This window comes from Aegilops tauschii, chromosome 1 (assembly GCF_002575655.3).
Source record: "Aegilops tauschii subsp. strangulata cultivar AL8/78 chromosome 1, Aet v6.0, whole genome shotgun sequence".
In the NCBI taxonomy this organism is placed as follows: Eukaryota; Viridiplantae; Streptophyta; class Magnoliopsida; order Poales; family Poaceae; genus Aegilops; species Aegilops tauschii.
In genome coordinates, this window is record NC_053035.3 from 91,034,754 (window position 1) to 91,061,320 (window position 26,567).

At 41.9% G+C, this 26,567-nt stretch overlaps 1 protein-coding gene across 1 annotated transcript; it reads right to left on the reverse strand.

Annotated features, from left to right (window-relative positions):
- Nucleotides 1-23,103: 23,103 nt before the first annotated feature.
- Nucleotides 23,104-24,370, reverse strand: LOC109739668 (1-aminocyclopropane-1-carboxylate oxidase). Its single transcript, XM_020298741.4, has one exon. The coding sequence runs from the start codon at nt 24,213-24,215 to the stop codon at nt 23,289-23,291; it is 927 nt and encodes a 308-aa protein (XP_020154330.1). The 5' UTR covers nt 24,216-24,370; the 3' UTR covers nt 23,104-23,288.
- Between the last annotated feature and the right edge of the window lie 2,197 nt (nt 24,371-26,567).

Here is a 26,567-nt window from a genome sequence, read left to right on the forward strand (position 1 = left end):
GACCGCCTCTTTGCTCTATAAATACCACAATATTCCAGAAACCCTAGAAGAAGCGTCGAAATATTCATCCAGCCGCCGCAGAGTCCAGAACCACCAGATCCAATCTAGACACCATCACGGAGGGGTTCACCACTTCCATTGGTGCCTCTTCGATGATGCGTGAGTAGTTCTTTGTAGACCTTCGGGTCCGTAGTTAGTAGCTAGATGGCTTTCTCTCTCTCTCTCTCTCTCTCTCTCTCTCTCTCTCGTTGAATTCTCAATACAATGGTCTCTTGGAGATCCATATGACGTAACTCTTTTGCGGTGTGTTTGTTGGGATCTGATGAACTTTGAGTTAATGATCAGTCATATATTTTTATATCCATGAAAGTTATTTGAGTTTATTTGATCTCTTATATGCATGATCTCTTATAGCCTCGTATTTCTTCTCCGATATTTGGGTTTTGTTTGGCCAACTTGATCTATTTATCTTGCAATGGGAAGAGGTGCCCGGTAGTGGGTTCGATCTTACGGTGCTCGATCCCAGTGACGGAAGGGAAACGACACGTATGTATCGTAGCTACTAAGGATAAAAAGACAGGATCTATATCTACCGCCATATAGATAAACAGATCTTGTCTACATCATGTCATCGTTCTTATTGCATTACTTTGTTTTTCCATGAACTTAATACACTAGATGCATGTTGGATAGCGGTCGATGTGTGGAGTAATAGTAGTAGATGCAGGCAGGAGTCGGTCTACTAATCTTGGATGTGATGCCTATGTAATGATCATTGCCTGGATATCGTCATAATTATTTTAGGTTCTATCAATTGCCCAACAGTAATTTGTTTACCCACCGTTTGCTATTTTTCTCAAGAGAAGCCACTAGTGAAACCTACGGCCCCCGGGACTTCTTTCACATATATTTGCCTTGCGATCTACTTTTCCTTTGCATTTTTATTCAGATCTATTAAACCAAAAATATAAAAGTACCTTGGTGCATTTTATCTTTACTTATTTTATTTGGCGTTCGATCTATCAGCTACTAAAATTTATCTCACGTCCGCTTGCCAATTTCTAGCGCCGTTACCCGAAAGGGATTGACAACCCCTTTAACACGTCGGGTTCCGAGGTGTTGTTATTTGTGTGCAGGTGCTGTTTACGTTGTGTTGCTTGGTTCTCCTACTGGTTCGATACCTTGGTTTCATAACTGAGGGAAATACTCTACCATCACTGTGCTACATCATCCCTCCCTCTTCGAGGAAATACCGACGTAGTTCCAGCTACCATCATCCATCACATCATTTTCTAATGATGTGATCCCGTTCATCAAATGACAACACATGTCTATGGTTAGGAAACTTAACCATCTTTGATTAACGAGCTAGTCAAGTAGAGGCATACTAGGGACACTCCGTTTGTCTATGTATTCACACATGTACAAAGTTTCCGGTTAATACATTTCTAGCATGAATAATAAACATTTATCATGATATAAGGAAATATAAATAACAACTTTATTATTGCCTCTAGGGCAAATTTCCTTCACAACCCAGAAGGAGATAGTGGATCCATTACCAATCTCACAGACCGTAGCCCCCATGACGGTTTTGAAGATGCATTTGATCTCCCTCCACATGGCAGTGTCCCGATTATGGTAGACCAGGGAAATTTCATTATGACAATATTGCCTTGCAAACCAATTGTAGCATGGGACTTCGTTTGACTACAGAATCTTGGAGGCTAGCTTACATATTAGCGATATGTTGTGACATCGAAGGTTTCTGATCCCTAAACCACTAGACTCTCGAGGCAGCGTGACGAAGTCCCACGCAACCAAGCAGTGACCACTAGATGCAGAACTCTTTCCTTGCCAGAGAAAACCTCTAAGAATCCTTTCAAGCTTTTCAAGAGATTGAGTAGGCCATATGAAGCATGCCATGAAGTAGTTTGGGATGGAAGCAAGAACCGAGTTGATCAGGGTGAGGCGGCCGCCCCAGGACAGGAAGGTGGCAAGCTAGCCAGAGAGCCTCTTGTCAACCTTATGAATAACCGGCATCAGTAGGTCGTGTGATATCTTTTTTGTCGAGAGAGGCAGACCCAAGTAGCCACATGGGAAGGATGAAATGGAGCATTGGAACATCTCAGCCACTCTCAAACTTGTATCTTCATCCATACATATTGGGATGAAGGTGCTCTTGCTGAAATTTATATGTAGCCCAGTGAAATTGGAGAAAGCATGTAAAATCCTTTTAATGATCTGGGCTTGTTCATAATTTCCTCGGATTAGCAGAAGTGTATCGTCAGCGTATTGCAATATTGGGAAAGGTCCATAAACAACAAGGGGGTGCTTAAGATTTCCTTTTTCAAACTCAGATATGCAGAGAGTCTCTGTAACAAGTCGGCCACAATAATGAAAATATAAGGGGACATGGCATCACCTTAGCAAAGTCCACTTAAAAAAAACCATACTGCCTAGTTTACCACTAATTATAACCCTGAAAGAGCTGGAATATAAGAGTGTGTGAATCCACTTGATCCATAGCTGGCCAAAGCCCCTTGCTGATAGGATTTGTAGCAAAGCATCCCAGCTGACACTGTCAAAGGCTTTTTGGAAATCCAACTTGAGCACTATCATGTTCATTCTACTCTCCATCGCCTGCTGTGCCAATTCGTTTGCGAGAACAAAGTTCTCCACGATGCATCGTCCTGGCAGAAATCCAGATTGTAACGGGTGTACCAGCATCAGGATCATTTTTTGTAAGCGCACAACCAGTGTCTTGGTTGTCAGCTTGGGAATACTATATACCAGCGATATTGGTCTGAAATCCTTGATATTTACTGGAGCTCTTTCTTGGGCAGAAGCACGATGTTGGCAGTGTTAATTCCTCGAATATCAGCCTTATGATCATAGAAGTCTTGTAGAAAACACATCAAATCATACTTCATTGTGTGTTTAGAGCCTTACAAAATTCATTTGTGAAACCATAAGGCCCCGGACTTCTGTTGTTTGGTAGCTTGTCAATAAGAGAGTGATATGTCTCTAACGTATTGATACGTCTCCAACGTATCTATAATTTATGAAGTATTCATGCTATTTATCTGTTTTGGATGTTTATGGGCTTTACTAAACACTTTTATATTATTTTTGGGACTAACCTATTAACCGGAGGCCCAGCCCAAATTGTTGTTTTCTTGCCTATTTCAGTGTTTCGAAGAAAAGGAATATCAAACGGAGTCCAAACGGAATGAAACCTTCGGGAGAGTTATTTTTGGAACGGAAGCAATCTAGGAGACTTGGAGTAGACGTCAGGGAAGCTTCGAGGAAGCCACGAGGCAGGGAGGCGCGCCCTACCCCCTGGGCGCCCCCCACCCTCATGGGCCCCTCGTGGCTCCCCTGACAGACTTCTTTCGCATATATATATATATATATATGCCCATATACCCTAAACACATCGGGGAACAAAATAGATCGGGAATTCCACCGCAGCAAGCCTCTGTAGCCACCGAAACAAATCTAGACCCATTTCGGCACCCTGCCGGAGGGGGGGGGGAACCCTCATGGGTGGCCATCTTCATCATCCCGACGCTCTCCATGATGAGGAGGGAGTAGTTCACCCTCGGGGCTGAGGGTATGTACCAGTAGCTATGTGTTTGATCTCTATCTCTCGTGTTCTTGAGGTGGTACGATCTTGATGTATCGGGAGCTTTGCTATTATAGTTGGATCTTATGATGTTTCTCCCCCTCTACTCTCTTGTAATGGATTGAGTTTTCCCTTTGAAGTTATCTTATCGGTTGAGTCTTTAAGGATTTGAGAACACTTGATGTATGTCTTGCATGTGCTTATCTATGGTGACAATGGGATATTCACGTGATCTACTTGATATATGTTTTGGTGATCAACTTGCGGGTTCCGTGACCTCGTGAACTTATGCATAGGGGTTGGCACACGTTTTCGTCTTGATTCTCCGGTAGAAACTTTGGGGCACTCTTTGAAGTACTTTGTGTTGGTTGAATGGATGAATCTGAGATTGTGTGATGCATATCGTATAATCATGCCCACAGATACTTGAGGTGACATTGGAGTATCTAGGTGACATTAGGGTTTTGGTTGATTTGTGTCTTAAGGTGTTATTCTAGTACGAACTCTATGATAGATCGATCCGAAAGAATAACTTTGAGGTGGTTTCATACCCCACAATAATCTCTTCGTTTGTTCTCCGCTATAAGTGACTTTGGAGTGAGTCTTTGTTGCATGTTGAGGGATAGTTATATGATCCAATTATGTTATTATTGTTGAGAGAACTTGCACTAGTGAAAGTATGAACCCTAGGCCTTGTTTCCTAGCATTGCAATACCGTTTGCGCTCACTTTTATTATTAGTTACCTTGCTGTTTTTATATTTTCAGATTACAAAAACCTATATCTACCATCCATATTGCACTTGTATCACCATCTCATCGCCGAACTAGTGCACCTATACAATTTACCATTGTATTGGGTGTGTTGGGGACACAAGAGACTCTTTGTTATTTGGTTGCAGGGTTGCTTGAGAGAGACCATCTTCATCCTATGCCTCCCACGGATTGATAAACCTTAGGTCATCCACTTGAGGGAAATTTGCTACTGTCCTACAAACCTCTGCACTTGGAGGCCCAACAACGTCTACAAGAAGAAGGTTGCATAGTAGACATCAAGCAGTCTCTGGCGCCGGGGAGGTGAGTGCTTGAAGGTATATCTTTAGATCTTGCAATCGAATCTTTTTGTTTCTTGTTTTATCACTAGTTTAGTTTATAAAATAAAACTACAAAAAAATGGAATGGAGGGTACCTCATATGCTTCATCTTTTTAATGTCTTTCGTGAAAATGATGGGAAGGAAAATTGTGCTCAAGTACTAGAAGAAGAATTACATAGAATGCTTGGCATAAAATATGTGAATGATGAGCATGATTGCAATGTTGTTAGTATGAATTCTTTGAATACCCATGATGCTAATGATATGCAAAGCCACAAGCTTGGGGAAGCTATGTTTGATGAAGATGATATTTTTTGTCTCCCAAGCTTTGATGAGCAAATTTACTATGATGAAAGCATGCCTCCTATCTATGATGATTATTGTGATGCCACATATGCTTTAAAGAATAATTATAACCATGAAACTTGTCATCTTGATCTTAATTTTCAATCACATGATAGTTATTTTGTTGAGTTTGCTCCCACTATTGTTCATGAGAAGAATTTTGCTTATGTGGAGAGTAATAAAAATTATATGCTTGTGCTTCATGAAAATAGTGCTTTATGTGATAGTTATATTGTTGAATTCATTCATGAAGCTACTGAAAATTATTATGAGAGAGGATCATATGCTTCTACATATTGCAATAATATCAAGTTTCCTCTCTATGTGTTGAATTTTTTGAAGTCATGCTTGTTTTGCCTTCCTATGCTAGTTGATTCTTGCTCCAATAAATTGTTTGATCACAAAATCCCTATGCATAGGAAGTGGGTTAGACTTAAATGTGCTAGTCATATTCTTCATGATGCTCTTTTTATGTTTCAATTCTTATCTTTTATGTGAGCATCATTGAAATCATCATGCCTAGCTAGGGGCGTTAAACGTTAGCGCTTGTTGGGAGGCAACCCAATTTTATTTTTGTTCCTTGATTTTTGTTCCTGTTTAGTAATAAATAATTCATCTAGCCTCTGGTTAGATGTGGTTTTATTTTTTAATTAGTGTTTGTGCCAAGTAGAACCTTTGGGAAGACTTGGGTGAAGTCTTTATGATCTTGCTGTAAAAAAACAGAAACTTTAGCGCTCACGAGATTAGCTGCCATTTTTTACTGGAGAGTGATTTTAGGTTGATTCTTTTTGTAGATGATTAATAGACAAATTCCTGACGCCACCAATTTATTTTAGAATTTTTGGAGTTCCAAAAGTATTCGAATGATACAGATTACTACAGACTGTTCTGTTTTTGACAGATTCTGTTTTCTATGTGTTGTTTGCTTATTTTGATGAATCTATGAGTAGTATCGGAGGGTATGAACCATAGAGAAGTTGTAATAAAGTAGATATTACACCAATATGAATTTAGAATGTTTTCACAACAGTACCTAAGTGGTGATTTATTTTCTTATACTAACGAAGCTTACGAGTTTTCTGTTAAGTTTTGTGTTGTGAAGTTTTCAAGTTTTGGGTAAAGATTCAATGGACTATGGAATAAGAAGTGGCAAGAGCCTAAGCTTGGGGATGCCAAGGCACCCCAAGGTAATATTCAAGGACAACCAAGAGCCTAAGCTTGGGGATGCCCCGGAAGGCATCCCCTCTTTCGTCTTCGTTCATCGGTAACTTTACTTGGAGCTATATTTTTATTCACCACATGATATGTGTTTTTCTTGGAGCGTCATTTTATTTTTCTTTTGTTTTGCTTGCTGTTTGAATAAAATAAAAGTGGCATTGATAGCCTTTACTATGCCTATTTTACAAGTCTTCATGTTGCTGTTTGAAAACAGAAAGTTTACCGCTGTTGCAAAAATTCCCTAGAAAAGTCAGAATGTGATAAAATGTTGAAACCTTTTGCATAAAAAGCTCTGATAAATTTAATACAGTGGGAATTTTCTTTCATAACTTTTGGAGCTAGGGAAGTATGGATCTTGCTGCATTCTTTACAGACTGTCCTGTTTAGGCAGATTGATGTTATGTTTGCATTGTTTGCATATGTTTGCTTTAATGATTCTATTTGAGGATAGGACTATTAAATATGCAGAGGCATTTAGTATGCAATGTTGAATAATAATTTTAGTGATTTGCTACAGTAGAGTATGATAAGGTTTTTGCATTGGTTTATACTAACTTATCTCACGAGTCCTTGTTGAGTTTTGAGTGGATGAAGCTTTTGAGATTTAGGGAGACCGTGATATGAGAGGAATTAAGGAGACACAAAAGCTCAAGCTTGGGGATGCTCAAGGCATCCCAAGATAATATTTCAAGAAGTCTCAAGCGTCTAAGCTTGGGGATGCCCCGGTTGGCATCCCACCTTTCTTCTTCGACAACTATCGTTTAGTATCTGTTGATCCTAAGTTTTTGCTTCTTCACGTGATGTTTGCTATTCTTAGAATGTAATTTTGTTTTGTTTTGCTTGCTGTTTGAATAAAATATCAAGATCTGAAATTATTAAATGGAGAGTCTTCACATAGCTAAATAATTATTTAACTACTCATTGATCTTCACTAATATCTTTTTGGAGTAGTTTGTCATTTACTCGTGTGCTTCACTTATATCCTATGAGTAAATAGTTGAATGAATTGAATATAATAAATCTGAAATTATATGTGTTTCATATGCTTATCCCATGGGGAGTAATGACTTCACATATAAGAAGTAGAGGTGGTAACTTTATTGAAGGTAAGCAAACATTGTATTGGTCACTTGCACAATTCATGAAAGAATATTGAGGGAAGAGAGATTTCACATATAAATATACTATCTTGGACATCTTTTGTAATTGTGAGCACTCATTAAAATATGACATGCTAAAAGGTTGATGTTGGACAAGGAAGACAACGTAATGGGTTATGTTTTCTTATATCCGAAATAAAGTATATTGTCATGGATCATTCAACATGCTGAGCTTGCCTTTCCCCCTCATGCTAGCCAAATTCTTTGCACCAAGTAGAGATACTACTTGTGCTTCCAAACATCCCTTAAACCAGTATTGCCATGAGAGTCCACCATACCTACCTATGGATTTAGTAAGATCCTTCAAGTAAGTTGTCATCGGTGCATGCAATAAAAATTGCTCTCTAAATATGTATGATCTATTAGTGTGGAGAAAATAAGCTTTATACGATCTTGTGATGTGGAAGCAATAAAAGTGACGGACTGCATAATAAAGGTCCCTATCACAAGTGGCAATATAATGTGACGTTCTTTCGCATTAAGATTTTGTGCATCCAACTATAAAAGCGCATGACAACCTCTGCTTCCCTCTGCGAAGGGCCTATCTTTTATTCTTGTCTTATACCTTATGCAAGAGTCATGGTGATCTTCACCTTTCCTTTTTACATTTTATCCTTTGGCAAGGACATTGTGTTGGAAAGATCCTAATATATATATATATATATATATATATATATATATATATATATATATATATCCAATTGGATGTAAGGCATCATGAACTATTGCTGTTGACATTACCCTTGAGGTAAAAGTTTGGGAGGCGAATCTATAAGCCCCTATCTTTCTCTGTGTTTGATTAAAACTTTGAACCCATAAATATCACGTGATTGTTAGCAATTATGAAAGACTAAATGATAGTTGAGTATGTGAAGTTTGCTGAATCAAAGCTCTGACATAGACTCTTCCTGAAAATAAGATGAATTGTAATTGTTTGATGACTAATAACACGGTTTGTTAGTTTTCAAGAAAGTTTATGATCTATACTTTAACATGTGAATAGTTTGTTACTTGATCATAAGAAATTTTATGAGATGAGCTACTGTTATGACATATAATGATGCTCGAAAAGGTGATTGAAATTATCATTGATCAAACTTGTGCACCTGCTAGCATTCACACTTCATAAATTATTTCTTTTATCATTTACCTACTCGAGGACGAGCAGGAATTAAGCTTGGGGATGCTGATACATCTCCAACGTATCTATAATTTATGAAGTATTCATGCTATTATTGTTGGGGATCGTTGCAGAAATTAAAAAAATTCTACACATCACCAAGATCAATCTATGGAGAGACTAGCAACGAGAGAGAGGGGAGTGCATCTTCATACCCTTGAAGATCGTGATGCGGAAGAGTTATAAGAACGCGGATGAAGGAGTCGTACTCGTAGCGATTCAGATCGCGGTTGATTCCGATCTAAGCGCCGAACAACGGCGCCTCCGTGTTCAACACACGTGCAGCCCGGTGATGTCTCCCACGCCTTGATCCAGCAAAGGAGAGAGGGAGAGGTTGGGGAAGACAACTCCAGCAGCAGCACGACGGCGTGGTGGTGTTGGAGCAGCGTGGTACTCCGGCAGGGCTTCGCCAAGCACCGCAGAAGGAGGAGGAGGTGTTGGAGAGGGGGAGGGTTGCGCCTTGGATGTGGTGCGACTGCCCTCCCACCTCCCCTCTATTTATAGGGGCAAGGGAGAGGGGGGCCGGCCCCCTCCAGATGGATCTAGAGGGGGGCGGCGGCCAAGGGGGGGGGAGGCTTGCCCCCCAAGCCAAGGGGGGCGCCCCCTTCAGGGTTTCCCCCAAACCCTAGGCGCATGGGCCCTAGGGGGTTTTGGCGGCCAGCCCGCCTAGGGGCTGGTTCCCCTCCATATTCAGCGCATAGGGCCCTCCGGGGCAGGTGGACCCTCCCGGTGGACCCCCGGAACCCTTTCGGTGGTCCCGGTACACTACCGATAACCCCCGAACACTTCCGGCGACCGAATAAGGACTTCCCATATATAAATCTTTATCTCCGGACCATTCCAGAACTCCTCGTGACGTCCGGATCTCATCCGGGACTCCGAACAACATTCGATAACCACGTACAAACTTTCCCTATAATCCTAGCGTCATCGAACCTTAAGTGTGTAGACCCTACGGGTTCGGGAATCATGCAGACATGACCGAGACATCTCTCCGGCCAATAACCAACAGCGGGATCTGGATACCCATGTTGGCTCCCACATGTTCCACGACGATCTCATCGGATGAACCACGATGTCGAGGATTCAATCAATCCCGTATACAATTCCCTTTGTCAATCGGTACGTTACTTGCCCGAGATTCGATCGTCGGTATCCCAATACCTCGTTCAATCTCGTTACCGGCAAGTCACTTTACTCATTCCGTAATGCATGATCCCATGACTAACTACTTAGACACATTGAGCTCATTATGATGATGCATTACCGAGTGGGCCCAGAGATACCTCTCCGTCATACGGAGTGACAAATCCCAGTCTCGATTCGTGCCAACCCAATAGACACTTTCGGAGATACCCGTAGTGCACCTTTATAGCCACCCAGTTACGTTGTGACGTTTGGCACACCCAAAGCATTCCTACAGTATTCGGGAGTTGCACAATCTCATGGTCTAAGGAAAAGATACTTGACATTAGAAAAGCTTTAGCAGACGAACTACACGATCTTGTGCTATGCTTAGGATTGGGTCTTGTCCATCACATCATTCTCCTAATGATGTGATCCCGTTATCAATGACATCCAATGTCCATGGTCAGGAAACCGTGACCATCTATTGATCAAGGAGCTAGTCAACTAGAGGCTCACTAGGGACATGTTGTGGTCTATGTATTCACACATGTATTATAACTTCCGGATAACACAATTATAGCATGAACAATAGACAATTATCATGAACAAGGAAATATAATAATAACCATTTTATTATTGCCTCTAGGGCATATTTCCAACAATTATATTATCTGTTTTGGATGTTTATGGGCTTTACTAAACACTTTTATATTATTTTTGGGACTAACCTATTAACCGGAGGCTAGCCCAAATTGTTGTTTTCTTGCCTATTTCAGTGTTTCGAAGAAAAGGAATATCAAACGGAGTCCAAACGGAATGAAACCTTCAGGAGAGTTATTTTTGGAACGGAAACAATCCAGGAGACTTGGAGTAGACGTCAGGGAAGCTTCGAGGAAGCCACGAGGCAGGGAGGTGCGCCCTACCCCCTGGGCAGGCCCCCACCCTCGTGGGCCCCTTGTGGCTTCCCTGACCGACTTCTTTCGCCTATATATGTCCATATACCCTAAAAACATCGGGGAACAGAATAGATCGGGAGTTCTGCCGCCGCAAACCTCTGTAGCCACCGAAAACCAATCTACACCCGTTCTGGCACCCTGCCGGAGGGGGGTGACCCTCACCGGTGGCCATCTTCATCATCCCGGCGCTCTCCATGACGAGGAGGGAGTAGTTCACCCTCGGGGCTGAGGGTATGTACCAGTAGCTATGTGTTTGATCTCTCTCTCTCTCGTGTTCTTGAGGTGGTACGATCTTGATGTATCGCGAGCTTTGCTATTATAGTTGGATCTTATGATGTTTCTCCCCCTCCACTCTCTTGTAATGGATTGAGTTTTCCCTTTGAAGTTATCTTATCAGATTGAGTCTTTAAGGATTTGAGAACACTTGATGTATGTCTTGCATGTGCTTATCTGTGGTGACAATGGGATATTCACGTGATCTACTTGATGTATGTTTTGGTGATCAACTTGCGGGTTCCGTGACCTCGTGAACTTATGCATAGGGGTTGGCACAAGTTTTCGTCTTGACTCTCCGGTAGAAACTTTGGGGCACTCTTTTAAGTACCTTGCGTTGGTTGAATAGATGAATCTGAGATTGTGTGATGCATATCATATAATCATGCCCACGGATACTTGAGGTGACATTGGAGTATCTAGGTGACATTAGGGTTTTGGTTGATTTGTGTCTTAAGGTGTTATTCTAGTACGAACTCTATGATAGATCGATCCGAAAGAATAACTTTGAGGTGGTTTCATACCCTACAATAATCTCTTCGTTTGTTCTCCGCTATTAGTGACTTTGGAGTGACTCTTTGTTGCATGTTGAGGGATTTTTATATGATCTAATTATGCTATTATTGTTGAGATAACTTGCACTAGTGAAAGTATGAACCCTAGGCCTTGTTTCCATGCATTGCAATACCATTTTCGCTCACTTTTATCATTAGTTACCTTGCTGTTTTTATATTTTCAGATTACAAAAACCTATATCTACCATCCATATTGCACTTGTATCACCATCTCTTCGCCGAACTAGTGCACCTATACAATTTACCATTGTATTGGGTGTGTTGGGGACACAAGAGACTCTTTGTTATTTGGTTGCAGGGTTGCTTGAGAGAAACCATCTTCATCCTACGCCTCCCATGGATTGATAAACCTTAGGTCATCCACTTGAGGGAAATTTGCCACTGTCCTACAAACCTCTGCACTTGGAGGCCCAACAATGTCTACAAGAAGAAGGTTGCGTAGTAGACATCACGTATCTATAATTTTTGATTGTTCCATGCTATTATATTATCCATCTAGGATGTTTTATATGCATTTATATGCTATTTTATATGATTTTTGGGACTAACCTATTAACCTAGAGCCCAGTGCCAGTTTCTGTTTTTTCCTTGTTTTTGAGTATCGCAGAAAAGGAAAACCAAACGGAGTCCAATTGACTTGAAATTTCACGGAGATTATTTTTGGACCAGAAGAAGCCCACGGAGTATCGAAGATGGGCCAGAAGAGTCCCGTGGCACCCAGGAGGGTGGGGGCGCGCCCTACCCCCTGGGCGCGCCCCCCTACCTCGTGGCTGCCTCGGAGACCCCTCTGACTTGTTCCCGACGCCAAAAATCCCTATAAGTACAGAAACCTCCAGAAAATAACCTAGATCGGGAGTTCCGCCGCCGCAAGCCTCTGTAGCCACGAAAAACCAATCGGGACCCTGTTCCGGCACCCTGCCGGAGGGGGAATCCCTCACCAGTGGCCATCTACATCATCCCGGCGCTCTCCATGACGAGGAGGGAGTAGTTCACCCTCGGGGCTGAGGGTGTGTACCAGTAGCTATGTGTTTGATCTCTCTCTCTCTCTCTCTCGTGTGTTCTTGATTCGGCACGATCTTGATGTATCGCGAGCTTTGCTATTATAGTTGGATCTTATGATGTATCTCCCCCTCTACTCTCTTGTAATGGATTGAGTTTTCCCTTTGAAGTTATCTTATCGGATTGAGTCTTTAAGGATTTGAGAACACTTGATGTATGTCTTGCATGTGCTTATCTATGGTAACAATGGGATATTCACATGATCTACTTGATGTATGTTTTGGTCATCAACTTGCGGGTTCAGTGACCTTGTGAACTTATGCATAGGGTTTGACACACGTTTTCGTCTTGACTCTCCGGTAGAAACTTTGGGCACTCTTTGAAGTTCTTTGTGTTGGTTGAATAGATGAATCTGAGATTGTGTGATGCATATCGTATAATCATACCCACGGATACTTGTGGTGACATTGGAGTATCTAGGTGACATTAGGGTTTTCGTTGATTTGTATCTTAAGGTGTTATTCCAGTACGAAATCTAGGATAGATCGAACGGAAAGAATAGCTTCGTGTTATTTTACTACAGACTCTTGAATAGATCGATCAGAAAGGATAACTTTGAGGTGGTTTCATACCCTACAATAATCTCTTCGTTTGTTCTCCGCTATTAGTGACTTTGGAGTGACTCTTTGTTGCATGTTGAGGGATTTTTATATGATCTAATTATGCTATTATTGTTGAGATAACTTGCACTAGTGAAAGTATGAACCCTAGGCCTTGTTTCCATGCATTGCAATACCATTTTCGCTCACTTTTATCATTAGTTACCTTGCTGTTTTTATTTTTTCAGATTACAAAAACCTATATCTACCATCCATATTGCACTTGTATCACCATCCCTTCGCCGAACTAGTGCACCTATACAATCTACCATTGTATTGGGTGTGTTGGGGACACAAGAGACTCTTTGTTATTTGGTTGCAGGGTTTCTTGAGAGAGACCTTCTTCATCCTACGCCTCCCACGGATTGATAAACCTTAGGTCAGCCACTTGAGAGAAATTTGCTACTGTCCTACAAACCTCTGCACTTGGAGCCCCAACAACGTCTACAAGAAGAAGGTTGTGTAGTAGACATCAAGCAATTTCTGGCGCTGTTGCCGGGGAGGCTAGGTAAGCGGCACTAACACCCCGTCAACTAAGCTCATTTCTGGCACTGTTGCCGGGGAGGTTAGCGCTTGAAGGTATATCTTTAGATTTTGCAATCGAATCTTTTAGTTTCTTGTTTTATCACTAGTTTAGTCTATAAAATAAAACTACAAAAAAATGGAATTAAGGGTGCCTCATATGCTGCATCTTTTTATTGTCTTTCGTGAAAATGATGGGAACGAAAATTGTGCTCAAGTACTAGAAGAAGAATTACATAGAATGCTTGGCATAAAATATGTGAATGATGAGCATGATTGCAATGTTGTTAGTATAAATTCTTTGAATGCCCATGATGCTAATGATATGCAAAGCCACAAGCTTGGGGATGCTATGTTTGATCAAGATGATATGTTTTGTCCCCCAAGTTTTGATGAGCAAATTTATTATGATGAAACCATGCCTCCTATTTATGATGATTATATTGATGAAAGTGGGTTTGGAAGAGTGTCAACTTTAGGAAGTAATGATCCCACTATTTTGGAGGGTGTTGAATCTTATAATATTTATGAAAGTGGATTTGGAGAGGTCATGACTTTTTTTAGTGATGAATCCACTATTTTGGAAGAGGTTTCAATTGATTATGAGAATAAAGTTGCTATTTATGATGATTATTGTGATGATATGTATTCTATAAAGAATAACGATAACCATGGAACTTGTCATCATGATTTCAGTTTTCAATTGGATTATGCCTCACATGATAGTTATTTTGTTGAGTTTGCTCCCACTACTATTCATGAGAAGAAATTTGCTTATGTGGAGAGTAATAAAAATTCTATGCTTGTGGCTCATGAAAAGAATGCTTTATGTGATAGTTACATTGTTGAATTCATTCATGATGCTACTGAAAATTATTATGAGGGAGGAATATATGCTTGTAGGAATTGCAATAACATCAAGTTTCCTCTCTATGTGCTTAAAATCTTAAAGTTATGCTTGTTTTCCCTTCCTATGCTAGTTGATTATTGTTCCCATGAGCTGTTTGCTCACAAAATCCCTATGCATAGGAAGTGGGTTAGACTTAAATGTGCTAGTCATATTCTTCATGTTGCTCTCTTTATGTTTCAATTCTTATCTTTTATGTGAGCATCATTGAAATCATCATGCCTAGCTAGGGGCGTTAAACGTTAGCGCTTGTTGGGAGGCAACCCAATTTTATTTTTGTTCTTTGCATTTTGCTTCTGTTTAGTAATAAATAATTCATATAGCCTCTTTTTATATGTGGTTTTATGTTTTAATTAGTGTTTCTTCCAAGTAGAACCTTTGGGAAGACTTGGGCGAAGTCTTTGCGATCTTGCTGTACAAAACAAAAACTTTTGCACTCACGAGATTAGCTGCCATTTTTTACTGCAGAGTTATTTAGGTTGATTATTTTTGCAGATGATTAATAGAAAAATTCCTCACGTCCACCAAGTTATTTCAGAATTTTTGGAGTTCCGGAAGTATTCGAATGATACAGATTACTACAGACTGTTCTGTTTTTGATAGATTCTGTTTTCTATGTGTTGTTTGCTTATTTTGATGAATCTATGAGTAGTATCGGAGGGTATGAACCATAGAGAAATTGGAATATTGTAGATATTACACCAATATGAATTTAGAACGAGTTCACAACAGTACCTAAGTGGTGGTTTTATTTTCTTATACTAACGGAGCTTACGAGTTTTCTGTTGAGTTTTCTGTTGTGAAGTTTTCAAGTTTTGGGTAAAGATTCGATGGACTATGGAATAAGGAGTGGAAAGATCCTAAGCTTGGGGATGCCCAAGGCACCCCAATGTAATATTCAAGGACAACAAAGAGCCTAAGCTTGGGGATGCCCCGGATGGCATCCCCTCTTTCGTCTTCGTTCATCGGTACCTTTACTTGGAGCTATATTTTTATTCACCACATGATATGTGTTTTGCTTGGAGCGTCATTTTATTTTTCTTTTGTTTTGCTTGCTGTTTGAATAAAATACCAAGATCTGAAATTCCTAAATGTTATAGAGTCTTCACATAGTTACATAATTATTCAACTACTCATTGATCTTCACTTATATCTTTCGGAGTAGTTTGTCATTTGCTCTAGTGCTTCACTTATATCCTTTTAGAGCACGGCGGTGGTTTTATTTTGAAGAAATAGATGAACTCTCATGCTTCACTTATATTATTTTGAGAGTCCTAAACAGCATGGTAATTTGCTTAGTCCTAATATGATAGGCATCTAACAGGGATATAATAAAAACTTTCATAGAGTGCATTGAATACTATGAGAAGTTTGATACTTGATAATTGTTTTGAGATATAAAGATGGTGATATTAGAGTCGTGCTAGTTGAGTAATTGTGAAATTGATAAATACTTGTGTTAAGGTTTGCAAGTCCCGTAGCATGCACGTATGGTAACCGTTGTGTGACAAATTTGTAGCATGAGGTGTTCTTTGATTGCCTTTCCTTATGAGTGGCGGTCGGGGACGAGCGATGGTCTTTTCCTATCAATCTATCCCCCTAGGAGCATGCGTGTAGTGCTTGGTTTCGATGACTTGTAGATTTTTGCAATAAGTATGTGAGTTCTTTATGACTAATGTTGAGTCCATGGATTATACGCACTCTCACCCTTCCATCATTGCTAGCCTCTTCGGTACCGTGCATTGCCCTTTCTCACCTTGAGAGTTGGTGCAAACAGCACCAGTGCATCCAAACCCCGTGATATGATACACTCTATCACACATAAGCCTCCTTATATCTTCCTCAAAACAGCCACCATACCTACCTATTATGGCATTTCCATAGCCATTCCGAGATACATTGCCATGCAACTTCCACCGTTCCGTTTATTATGAAACGCTTCATCATTGTCATATTTCCTTGCATGGTCATGTAGTCGACATCGTATTTCTGGCAAAGCCACCGTTCATAATTTTTTCATACATGTCACTCTTGATTCACATCCCGGTACACCCCCGGAGGCACTCATATAGAGTCATATTTTGTTCTAGTATCGAGTTGTAATCTTTGAGTTGTAAATAAATAGAAGTATGATGATCATCATTATTAGACCATTGTCTCGTGTGAGGAAAAAAAGAGAAAGGCCAAAAAAAGAGAAGGGCCAAATAAAAAAAGGGAAGGCCCAAAAAAATGAGAGAAAAAGAGAGAAGGGACAATGCTACTATCCTTTTCCATACTTGTGCTTCAAAGTAGCACCATGATCTTCATGATAGAGAGTCTCTCATTTTGTCACTTTCATATACTAGTGGGAATTTTCATTATAGAACTTGGCTTGTATATTCCAACGATGGGCTTCCTCAAAATGCCCTAGGTCTTCGTGAGCAAGCAAGTTGGATGCACACCCACTTAGTTTCTTTTGTTGAGCTTTCATACATTTATAGCTCTAGTGCATCCGTTGCATGGCAATCCCTACTCCTCGCATTGACATCAATTGATGGGCATCTCCATAGCCCGTTGATTAGCCACGTCAATGTGAGACTTTCTCCCTTTTTGTCTTCTCCACACAACCTCCATCGTCATATTCTATTCCACCCATAGTGCTATGTCCATGGCTCGCGCTCATGTATTGCGTGAAACTTGAAAAATTTTGAGAATGCTAAAGTAAAAAAACAATTGCTTGGCTTGTCATCGGGGTTGTGCATGATGGGAGCATTTTGTGTGACGAAAATGAAGCATGGACAAACTATATGATTTTGTAGGGATGAGCTTTCTTTGGCTATGTTATTTTGAGAAGACATAATTGTTTGGTTAGTATGCTTGAATATTATTATTTTTATGTCAATATTAAACTTTTGTCTTGAATCTTATGGATCTGAATATTCTTGCCACAATAAAGAAGATTACATTGATAAATATGTTAGGTAGCATTCCACATCAAAAATTCTGTTTTTATCATTTACCTACTCGAGGACGAGCAGGAATTAAGCTCGGGGATGCTGATACGTCTCCAACGTATCTACAATTTTTTATTGTTCCATGCTATTATATTATCCATCTAGGATGTTTTATATGCATTTATATGCTATTTTATATGATTTTTGGGACTAACATATTAACCTAGAGCCTAGTGTCAGTTTCTATTTTTTCCTTGTTTTTGAGTATCGCAGAAAAGGAAAACCAAACGGAGTCCAATTGACCTGAAATTTCACGGAGATTACTTTTGGACCAGAAGAAGCCCACGGAGTATCGGAGATGGGCCAGAAGAGTCCCAAGGCAGCCACGAGGGTGGGGGCGCGCCCTACCCCACTGGGCGCGCCCCCTACCTCGTGGCCGCCTCGGAGACCCCTCTGACTGTTCCCGACGCCAAAAATCCCTATAAATACAGAAACCTCCATAAAATAACCTAGATCGGAAGTTCTGCCGCCACAAGCCTGTGTAGCCACGAAAAACCAATCGGGACCCTGTTCTGGCACCCTGCCGGAGGGGGAATCCCTTACCGGTGGCCATATTCATCATCCCGGCGCTCTCCATGACGAGGAGGGAGTAGTTCACCCTCGGGGCTGAGGGTATGTACCAGTAGCTATGTGTTTGATCTCTCTCTCTCTCGTGTTCTTGACGGCACGATCTTGATGTATCACGAGCTTTGCTATTATAGTTGGATCTTATGATGTTTCTCCCCCTCTACTCTCTTGTAATGGATTGAGTTTTCCCTTTGAAGTTATCTTATCGGATTGAGTCTTTAAGGATTTGAGAACACTTGATGTATGTCTTGCATGTGCTTATCTGTGGTGACAATGGGATATTCACATGATCTCCTTGATGTATGTTTTGGTGATCAACTTGCGGGTTTAGTGACCTTGTGAAGTTATGCATAGGGGTTGGCACACGTTTTCGTCTTGACTCTCCGGTAGAAACTTTGGGGCACTCTTTAAAGTTCTTTGTGTTGGTTGAATAGATGAATCTGAGATTGTGTGATGCATATCATATAATCATACCCGCGGATACTTGTGGTGACATTGGAGTATCTAGGTGACATTAGGGTTTTGGTTGATTTGTATCTTAAGGTGTTATTCTAGTACGAACTCTAGGATAGATCGAACGGAAAGAATAGCTTCGTGTTATTTTACTACGGACTCTTGAATAGATCGATCAGAAATGATAACTTTGAGGTGGTTTCGTACCCTACAATAATCTCTTCGTTTGTTCTCCGCTATTAGTGACTTTGGAGTGACTCTTTGTTGCATGTTGAGGGATTGTTATATAATCTAATTATGCTATTATTGTTGAGAGAACTTGCACTAGTGAAAGTATGAACCCTAGGCCTTGTTTCAACGCATTGCAATACCGTTTTCGCTCACTTTTATCATTAGTTACCTTGCTGTTTTTATATTTTTAGATTACAAAAACATATATCTACCATCCATATTGCACTTGTATCACTATCTCTTCGCCGAACTAGTGCACCTATACAATTTACTATTGTATTGGGTGTGTTGGGGACACAAGAGACTCTTTGTTATTTGGTTGCAGGGTTGCTTGAGAGAGACCATCTTCATCCTACGCCTCCCACGGATTGATAAACCTTAGGTCATCCACTTGAGCGAAATTTGCTACTGTCCTACAAACCTCTGCACTTGGAGGCCCAACAACGTCTACAAGAAGAAGGTTGTGTAGTAGAAATCAGAGAGATGATCTCTCCCCATGAGAAAGGATGTTCTAACATGCTCAGGTCAGCTAGCTCATAAACTTGTGAAACATCAATCGTTGGGAAAGAAATAGAAGTTGTGCCGAAAATGCTTGTGAAGAAATCTGTGGCAATGGACAACTTGTCTTGGTCGTCATAAAACTCAATCCCATCTTTCAAAAACATCCTTATCTTGTTTTTTCTATGATGGCAATTTGCTACGGCATGAAAAAACACTGGTATTTGATCGCCCATGACACAATCTCTGATTTTAGCACGCCGCCACCAGGCGCTGGTTTGCCATATAATTGTTTGTTGCGCCTTCGTTGTGGCATACTTTCTTAGTGAAAACTCAAGGGCTGTCAAGCTTATTTTTTCCTCAACCGCATCCAAATACAAGATGACATGTTTGCAGTTGTCCAGAATTAATTGTAGTTTTTTGTTTTGTTTTTAGAATTAATTGTAGATTTGGATCTCCTGCTTGCCCATTTTCTAATACTTGCTCCCACCCTTCTTAACATAAACTCAACAAGGAAGATCATGAGGCGAAGTGCCTAGTGCCCCTAGACAATCCGTCAGAGATTAAGTCTCTAGCCTCTTGTATGTGTAGCCAATGGTTCTCGAATCTGAACTGATTTGATCTGGCCACTTCCCTGTTGAAGTCAACCACAATAGGACTATGATCCAATGTTATGGCAGTGAAAGCTGAAGCATTTGTGTTAAGAAAGCCAAGATTCCAATCAGCATTCACCAACACTCTGTCAAGTTTAACTAGGTTGGGTCCCTCCTCTTATTTGACCATGTAAACTGCCGGTTGGAGATGTCAATGTTGTCCAGAGCATTGCCACGGATCCAACTGTTAAAATTTTCCATCACAGTCCAATTGTTACGGCCCTGGACTTTTCGTGAGCAAACTTGTACATATTAAAGTCTCCCAACAATATCCATGGGCCCTCAGCCAAGGCAGCAGGATCAAGCGTTTGGAAGAAAGCTAGCCTCTCCAAATCCTCACAAGGGGCATAAACTGTGGTGAGGGTAAACCGGATATTGGTACTTACCAACCGAAAGTGTACTGAGATGCAGAAGCGATCTTTGTATAATTCAGCAGTGCCAATCTCATTTGAATCCCATGCAACAAGGAGGCCACCAGAGGAGCCAGAGGCAGGCATACATATGAACGAACAGAGCATCAGTGGTAGAAAGGAGCTTGCTTTCGTAACATCCAACATCTGCAATTTTGTTTCCCGAGGGCCGTTCGAGGCATCGTAACCTGGCATGGAAGATGGAACTAAGTAAGCCTATGGATGATCAGCGCTGCGCTAGCGGTTGGGTGGACGCCGGGATCAAGAGGATACACGGTGAGGTTTAGTGGCGCCGCCGCCGGAGTGGCGGTAGGCGAGGCTAGCTGGCAAGCAGAGATCCTCCTCCTCAGTGAACTCCAATACCGAAGTATTCCAAAACTTCAGTTTTATAATGTGTTGGCAATGAATACCACAACTTCTAAAAACAACAATTTTTTCGGTTTTAGTGAAACTACTAGTATGTTTGGCTTCAACGGCGGAGCTATGTGTGTTGCGGGGGGGGGGGGGGGGCATGCCCCCCCCCCCAGATTAGAAAATCCCCGAAGAATTTTTATTAGGTGCTAAGATTAAAGATAAGTGTAGCTATCCGCCCCACAAACATTCCTATTTTCTATTTGGCTCCCTGAGCCATACTCGGCTAGCTCCGCCCTTGTGCTACTGTTTTACCGTAGGTTTGACCGATTACACAACTGAACCTAACTTGACTAGTACATCTAAGAAGCTACACAACCGGGTCAATGAGTGTGTCCAGCGACCAACCCGCTTAGAGCATGGTTAATAGTACAGCCGGCTGATGGCTATATGATGTTGCCATGTCATCTATAGCCATCCTTATAGCTGGCAAGTATAATGGTAAGATATAAAGGTTTACTACTCTATTGATACATGACCCACCTTCCACTCACACATAGTGCCTAGGAGCACGTGTTGCAGCTGGCTCTTATTCTGTAGCCGGCTCCTCTTCTTTCCACCCCCATGTCATAAAAAATATATTTTAACTCTTATAGCCTGCTTACATAAGCTTATTGTACTTGCTTTCAATGTCGTGTGGTACGGCCTTCTGATCGCTGACCTAGGAACTTACAAACGCAATTAATCGGCCCCGGCTAGCTACAGAGAATAGGAATAAGCTAACTAGTGTGGAGCATGCTATGGAGAGGAATGGATCACAAATAAGAAAGAGATACTCCCATGTTGTTAATTGTGCTTACGAGTTACAAACCAAGCTGCATGGTAGTCAAGGACAGGATGAAACGAGCGTTTTCTTCCTCAGTTTGAGGAAAAAGAGGTCCGGACCTCTTTTTTTAATACTTAAAAAAACACTCTATCAAGAAAACCACTGTTTATGAAACTATAGTTATCGGTATAGCCAAACACCTCACAGTATTTAAAAATATAGTTTAAAAGAATTGTATTCTGATAATACTTTGTATCCAAACGGGGCCTTATACTACATACCAACGATAAACAAAAAAATACGTCAAATAAATCAGTTACAGATCCCAATGGAACAACATATAGCGATTAATTTGCTGCATTTTGATTGATAAAGTTTAACCATGTGGAACAACTTATGTCATCACCTTCGAACTATCCACGACCGTGATACCATTAGACAGAATTTACACCATAGTGTTCAATAGTTTTTCTTTTTGAAACGAATCAAAAGACTTGCCATTTCATTGATTAAGAATAGAGTGAGAATTGCCAGGTTAATTCAGAGAAAGCCGAGCTAAAACCAAGACAACCAAACCCACATAAAATGGGCATCACCAGCCATGCTAGCCACCAACATGGATCGCAGAGCTGCAAAGAGAGTGAAATATTCGAAGATCTTCTATTTCTTGTCAACAACTAACAAAAAACATATTCTTTTATAGGGAAACACTCGTCGATATGACTTATATCCATCTCGTAGTTTTTAGTGCGTTTATAAGGGTGAGAGCTGCCATGAATTGATTGATGTGGCTACATAGAAATGACATGTTTTTTAACTCTAAAAGTTCATCACTTATGCATGTTATCAACTGGTCTATGCACTGGCTCCGTTCGTGATCTTCTTTGCAACGATTGAAACATCAACCATTGGTCTGTCATGTGTATGGGTCTGGAGCGGATGGCCAGGAATGTTTTTACCCCTTATGGGTAGTGGCATAGTGTACGAATAGGCCCTTCACACTACTCGCCTTCGCCTAGTTTCGTTTTACTATGACTTTATTGTGGCCGGTGTTTTTCTTATTCTTTCTCATGTGCCTTATTTTTTTATTTTTATTTTTTGCGGGGTTTCTCATGTGCCTTATTGTCGTTGCTTGTATGTTTCTTATGCAGCAACTGGATGTATGCTCATGATGTGTTATATATCCTTGATGCTACATTTCAATTTATAAAGCACCTTGTATAAAAAAAAATACGGCTTGTCATTCACATTGAAACAGTACTGTAGCCTTGTATGAAGGTGAAGTGGCATCACGTTTCGGGACAGTCCAGAGACTTGGGACTTTTGTTAGATTAATTGTGAGATGTACTTTACTGTTTGTGGAGATCTTTTGTTTCTTGTCATAACTACAAAATTTTCTTTTACAAGGAAACATTCGTGGAATGATGTACTGATCAAATGATAAAGCACAATCAAACAAATGTAACGAAAGCAGATACTTCCAACGAAAAATCCATATTTCATTTCCTAATTATTTGACACCGAACCAATCACAAGTATCCCCACATCATACTGCTACGCGTCTGAGCAAACTCAAAAATACATTTTTTTTCTTCATTGTAAAACAAAAGCCAGCTAATAGGTAAATAATTTCCTTTTTAATCTCCTTGATTGAGCTTAAGCCTTAAGCTGACTTTGGCGCCTTGACGGCCTCGAACCTTGGCTCCTTGGCATCGAACTTCTGCTTGTTGTACACGTCCATGTAATCCCCGAACACGTAGTCCGGGTACGCGGCGGCGGCGCCTTCGCCCACCGCCGGCGAGATGGCCGCCTCGAACGCCGGGTTGTAGAAAGACGCGATGGAGCGGCGGTTGCCGTTGCGCATGGGCAGGACGCGGTGCCACGCGCTGCGGTAGCGGCCGTTGCTGAGCACCTCCACTTGGTCGCCGGTGTTGACGACGATGGCGTCGGGGAGCGGCTGCACGTCGAGCCACTCGCCGTCCTTGAGTACCTCGAGGCCGCCTACCTTGTCGTCCTGGAACAGCAGGATGACGCCGCCGGCGTCGGTGTGCGCGCGGAGCCCGGTGATGAGGTCCGGGCGCGGGCACGGCGGGTAGTGGCTGACCTTGGTGCCGAAGAATGGCGCGTGGAGGCCGTCTCCAGTGAAGGCGGCCTTCATGCGGCCCTTGTCCAGGCCGAGGTTCTCGTCCATGGCCTCCATGACCCGCTCCGCGAGCTTCTTGAGCTCGGCGCGGTACTCCCGCATGGTCTCCTTGAAGGCCGGCGGGTCGGAGGGCCACTGGTTGTCGTCGTGGAGGTAGAAGATGTCCTCCCAGTCCATGTCGTCCACCGGCGCCACCGCCTCGCCGCGCCGCTCCGCCTCCACCAGCCTCTCCAGCGTCTGCACCGGCTCGGACGACCGGAACGCGGCCTCCCGGAGGCGGTAGCTCTCGGAGCACACCTTCTTGACGCGGTCAAGAAGCTCCAGCGGGATGCCGTGGTTCACCAGCTGGAAGAAGCCCCAGTTCTCGCAGCCGTCGGCGATCTGCGCCATGGTCTCGGCCCTCTCGGCGCCGTCGAGCTTGGAGAAGTCGATGACCGGGACAACCATGGTGAAGTTCTTGACGAAGATGAGTGAGTAGCTAGGTAGGCTCTGGTCTGATCTCTCTACAATGAGATGGTTGTTATCTGCAGGTGATGGCTGAGATGGAGTGAGTGAGAGCCACTGGCCTTTTTATAGGGCTCGCGGTGCTGCTTGAGACACTCTCTGCATAAAAATAAATGCAAGAGAAAATTCTGTGCATGTGCCGGAAAGAAAGAAGTTTCTGCGAGGTAGCTGGCTAGATTGCGATGTTGTTGGATGCTCATGTTCAGTTGGATTGGATCCGGCAAATGAACAGAGCAGACCGCCAGATTGATTGGTCATATCATTGTCAAGGACTTCTCTCAAGAAGAACAAACATGTCGCCGTCCATATGGCTTTCTGTGAAGAACCGTAAAGTAGCCTACTATGGGGTCTGATCTCTGAAGAACCATAGTAAGCTAACAAATGGGAGTCCAAAAAAAAAATTTATCCGAGGATGGAATCGTACTATGAAGGATATGTGTATGTTAGAACAAGTTGATCGGGAGGCTTGACCAAGGATAATATGATGTTCTCATCTTAGATGCAAATTTTTTTCCCGAGGGAAACTTCCGATCTATTCATCAATTATCGTGTTAGTATAGAAAACACCGGAAGTAATTCTTACATCTAGGTCTGCAAACCACCTAGCGATGACCACAATTACTAGAGCAAGCCGAAGGCGCGCCGGTGTCATCGTCCTCCTCGTCGGAGCTAGGGAAACGTTGTTGTAGTACACAATCGAGAAGTCATCGTGCTAAGACCCCGCAGGACCAACGCATCAGAATAACAACCGTCATCATTGAAGAGAAGCGTAAATCAAAAGGGTTCAACCTGGAAACACACAAATACAGACGTACAAAAATTGGATCCAAGCATATCCTCCGAAGACCAGTACCAACCGAATCCTGTGAGATCCACTGAAGACACATCTTCATATGTCTACAACGACACTAAATGCACCGCCGGGACGGGGGCTAGGCGGGATGAACCTTATTTCATCTTCCGGGAGCCGCCGTCGTTTAGCCTTCTTGAGCAGGACATAAAACCAAACGTACCTTGAAAACACATATAAATAGAGTAGGATTCCTCCCGCAGGCAAGGGCCGGGGGCCACCGCGCCTCCATGGCTCTAAGGCCACAGAAGAGACAAGGTAGACCGGTGACGGCACCGATAGGAGGGAGGGGACCACCAACTTGTCTCCGAGTTCCTCGCGGCGGCGAAGCAAATTCTTGAGAAAAGCGGTGTCGAGTCTTTCAGATGCATTTTTCTTTTTCACAGAAGGATTTTCCCAAATGCAGGGATTACCTTTTTTGTTTTAAACAGTAGTGTACCTTACTCTATTAGCACTTATATACTTTTACTCTTAGAGCCCATAATGTTAAATGAAATTTCCCCCCTAAAAAAAGGACGACAGTTGCCGACTTGAGGCTTTTTTGGCTATATAAGCATCCACTTACAATACACCATTGTTTTCTTCTTTTGAGAAAGCCAAATATAATGTAAGTAGGTACAACATCTACTAAAGACTGGAACCACATAGCTTCAGGTTTGTGGATGGGAAAAAACTCTTTCCATGTCTTCTCCTTCCCCTTAGCGGCAACTAGGGTAAAAACCTCGTCCCCTTTAATCTCATATGCAACAACTCATGAACTGAGGTTTTGATTTCAGTCACTCCAGCAACCCATCATAAGAAAATCAATCACATATTGCAACACCCTACAGAATCCCACACGTGTGCGCAAACTGTGGGCACCATAGGACAACACAATAATAACATACAACTCAAATCAACCATAGCATATCAAAATTAACCATGAGACAAAAATAATCTACTCGGACATAATAGAGATGCAACAAATCAATGGGTAATAATATATTGCGTTAAACACCAGTTCAAGTAGAGATTATAACAAGTTACAGGAAAGTAGACCACTGCATAGAGATGGAGAAAAATGTTGATGCCGACGATGAAATTGATGGAGATGATCGTCGCGTTGATGGTTCCCCCAGCAGCGCTCCGGTTTCCACCGGAAGATAGGGAGAGAGCCCCCCTCCTTGTTCTTCTTCCTTGGCCTTCTCCCTAGATGGAGAAGGTTTTCTCCTCTGGTCATGGTGTGTTTGGCCTCACGGAAAGAGCCTCCCCCTGAGGTGGGATCTTTTTATCGGTCTCTCTGTTTTCTTCTCTGTTTCGGTACTTTTTATGAGGCTGAGCACCGTTTCTTTAATATCTAGAGATCAGTAACTTCGATCCGGTTGAAATTTTAACATGATTTTTTTTCTTCATAAATTTAGCTTTTTGCGGCAAAAGAAGGGTATGAACTGACTTATGGAACTCCC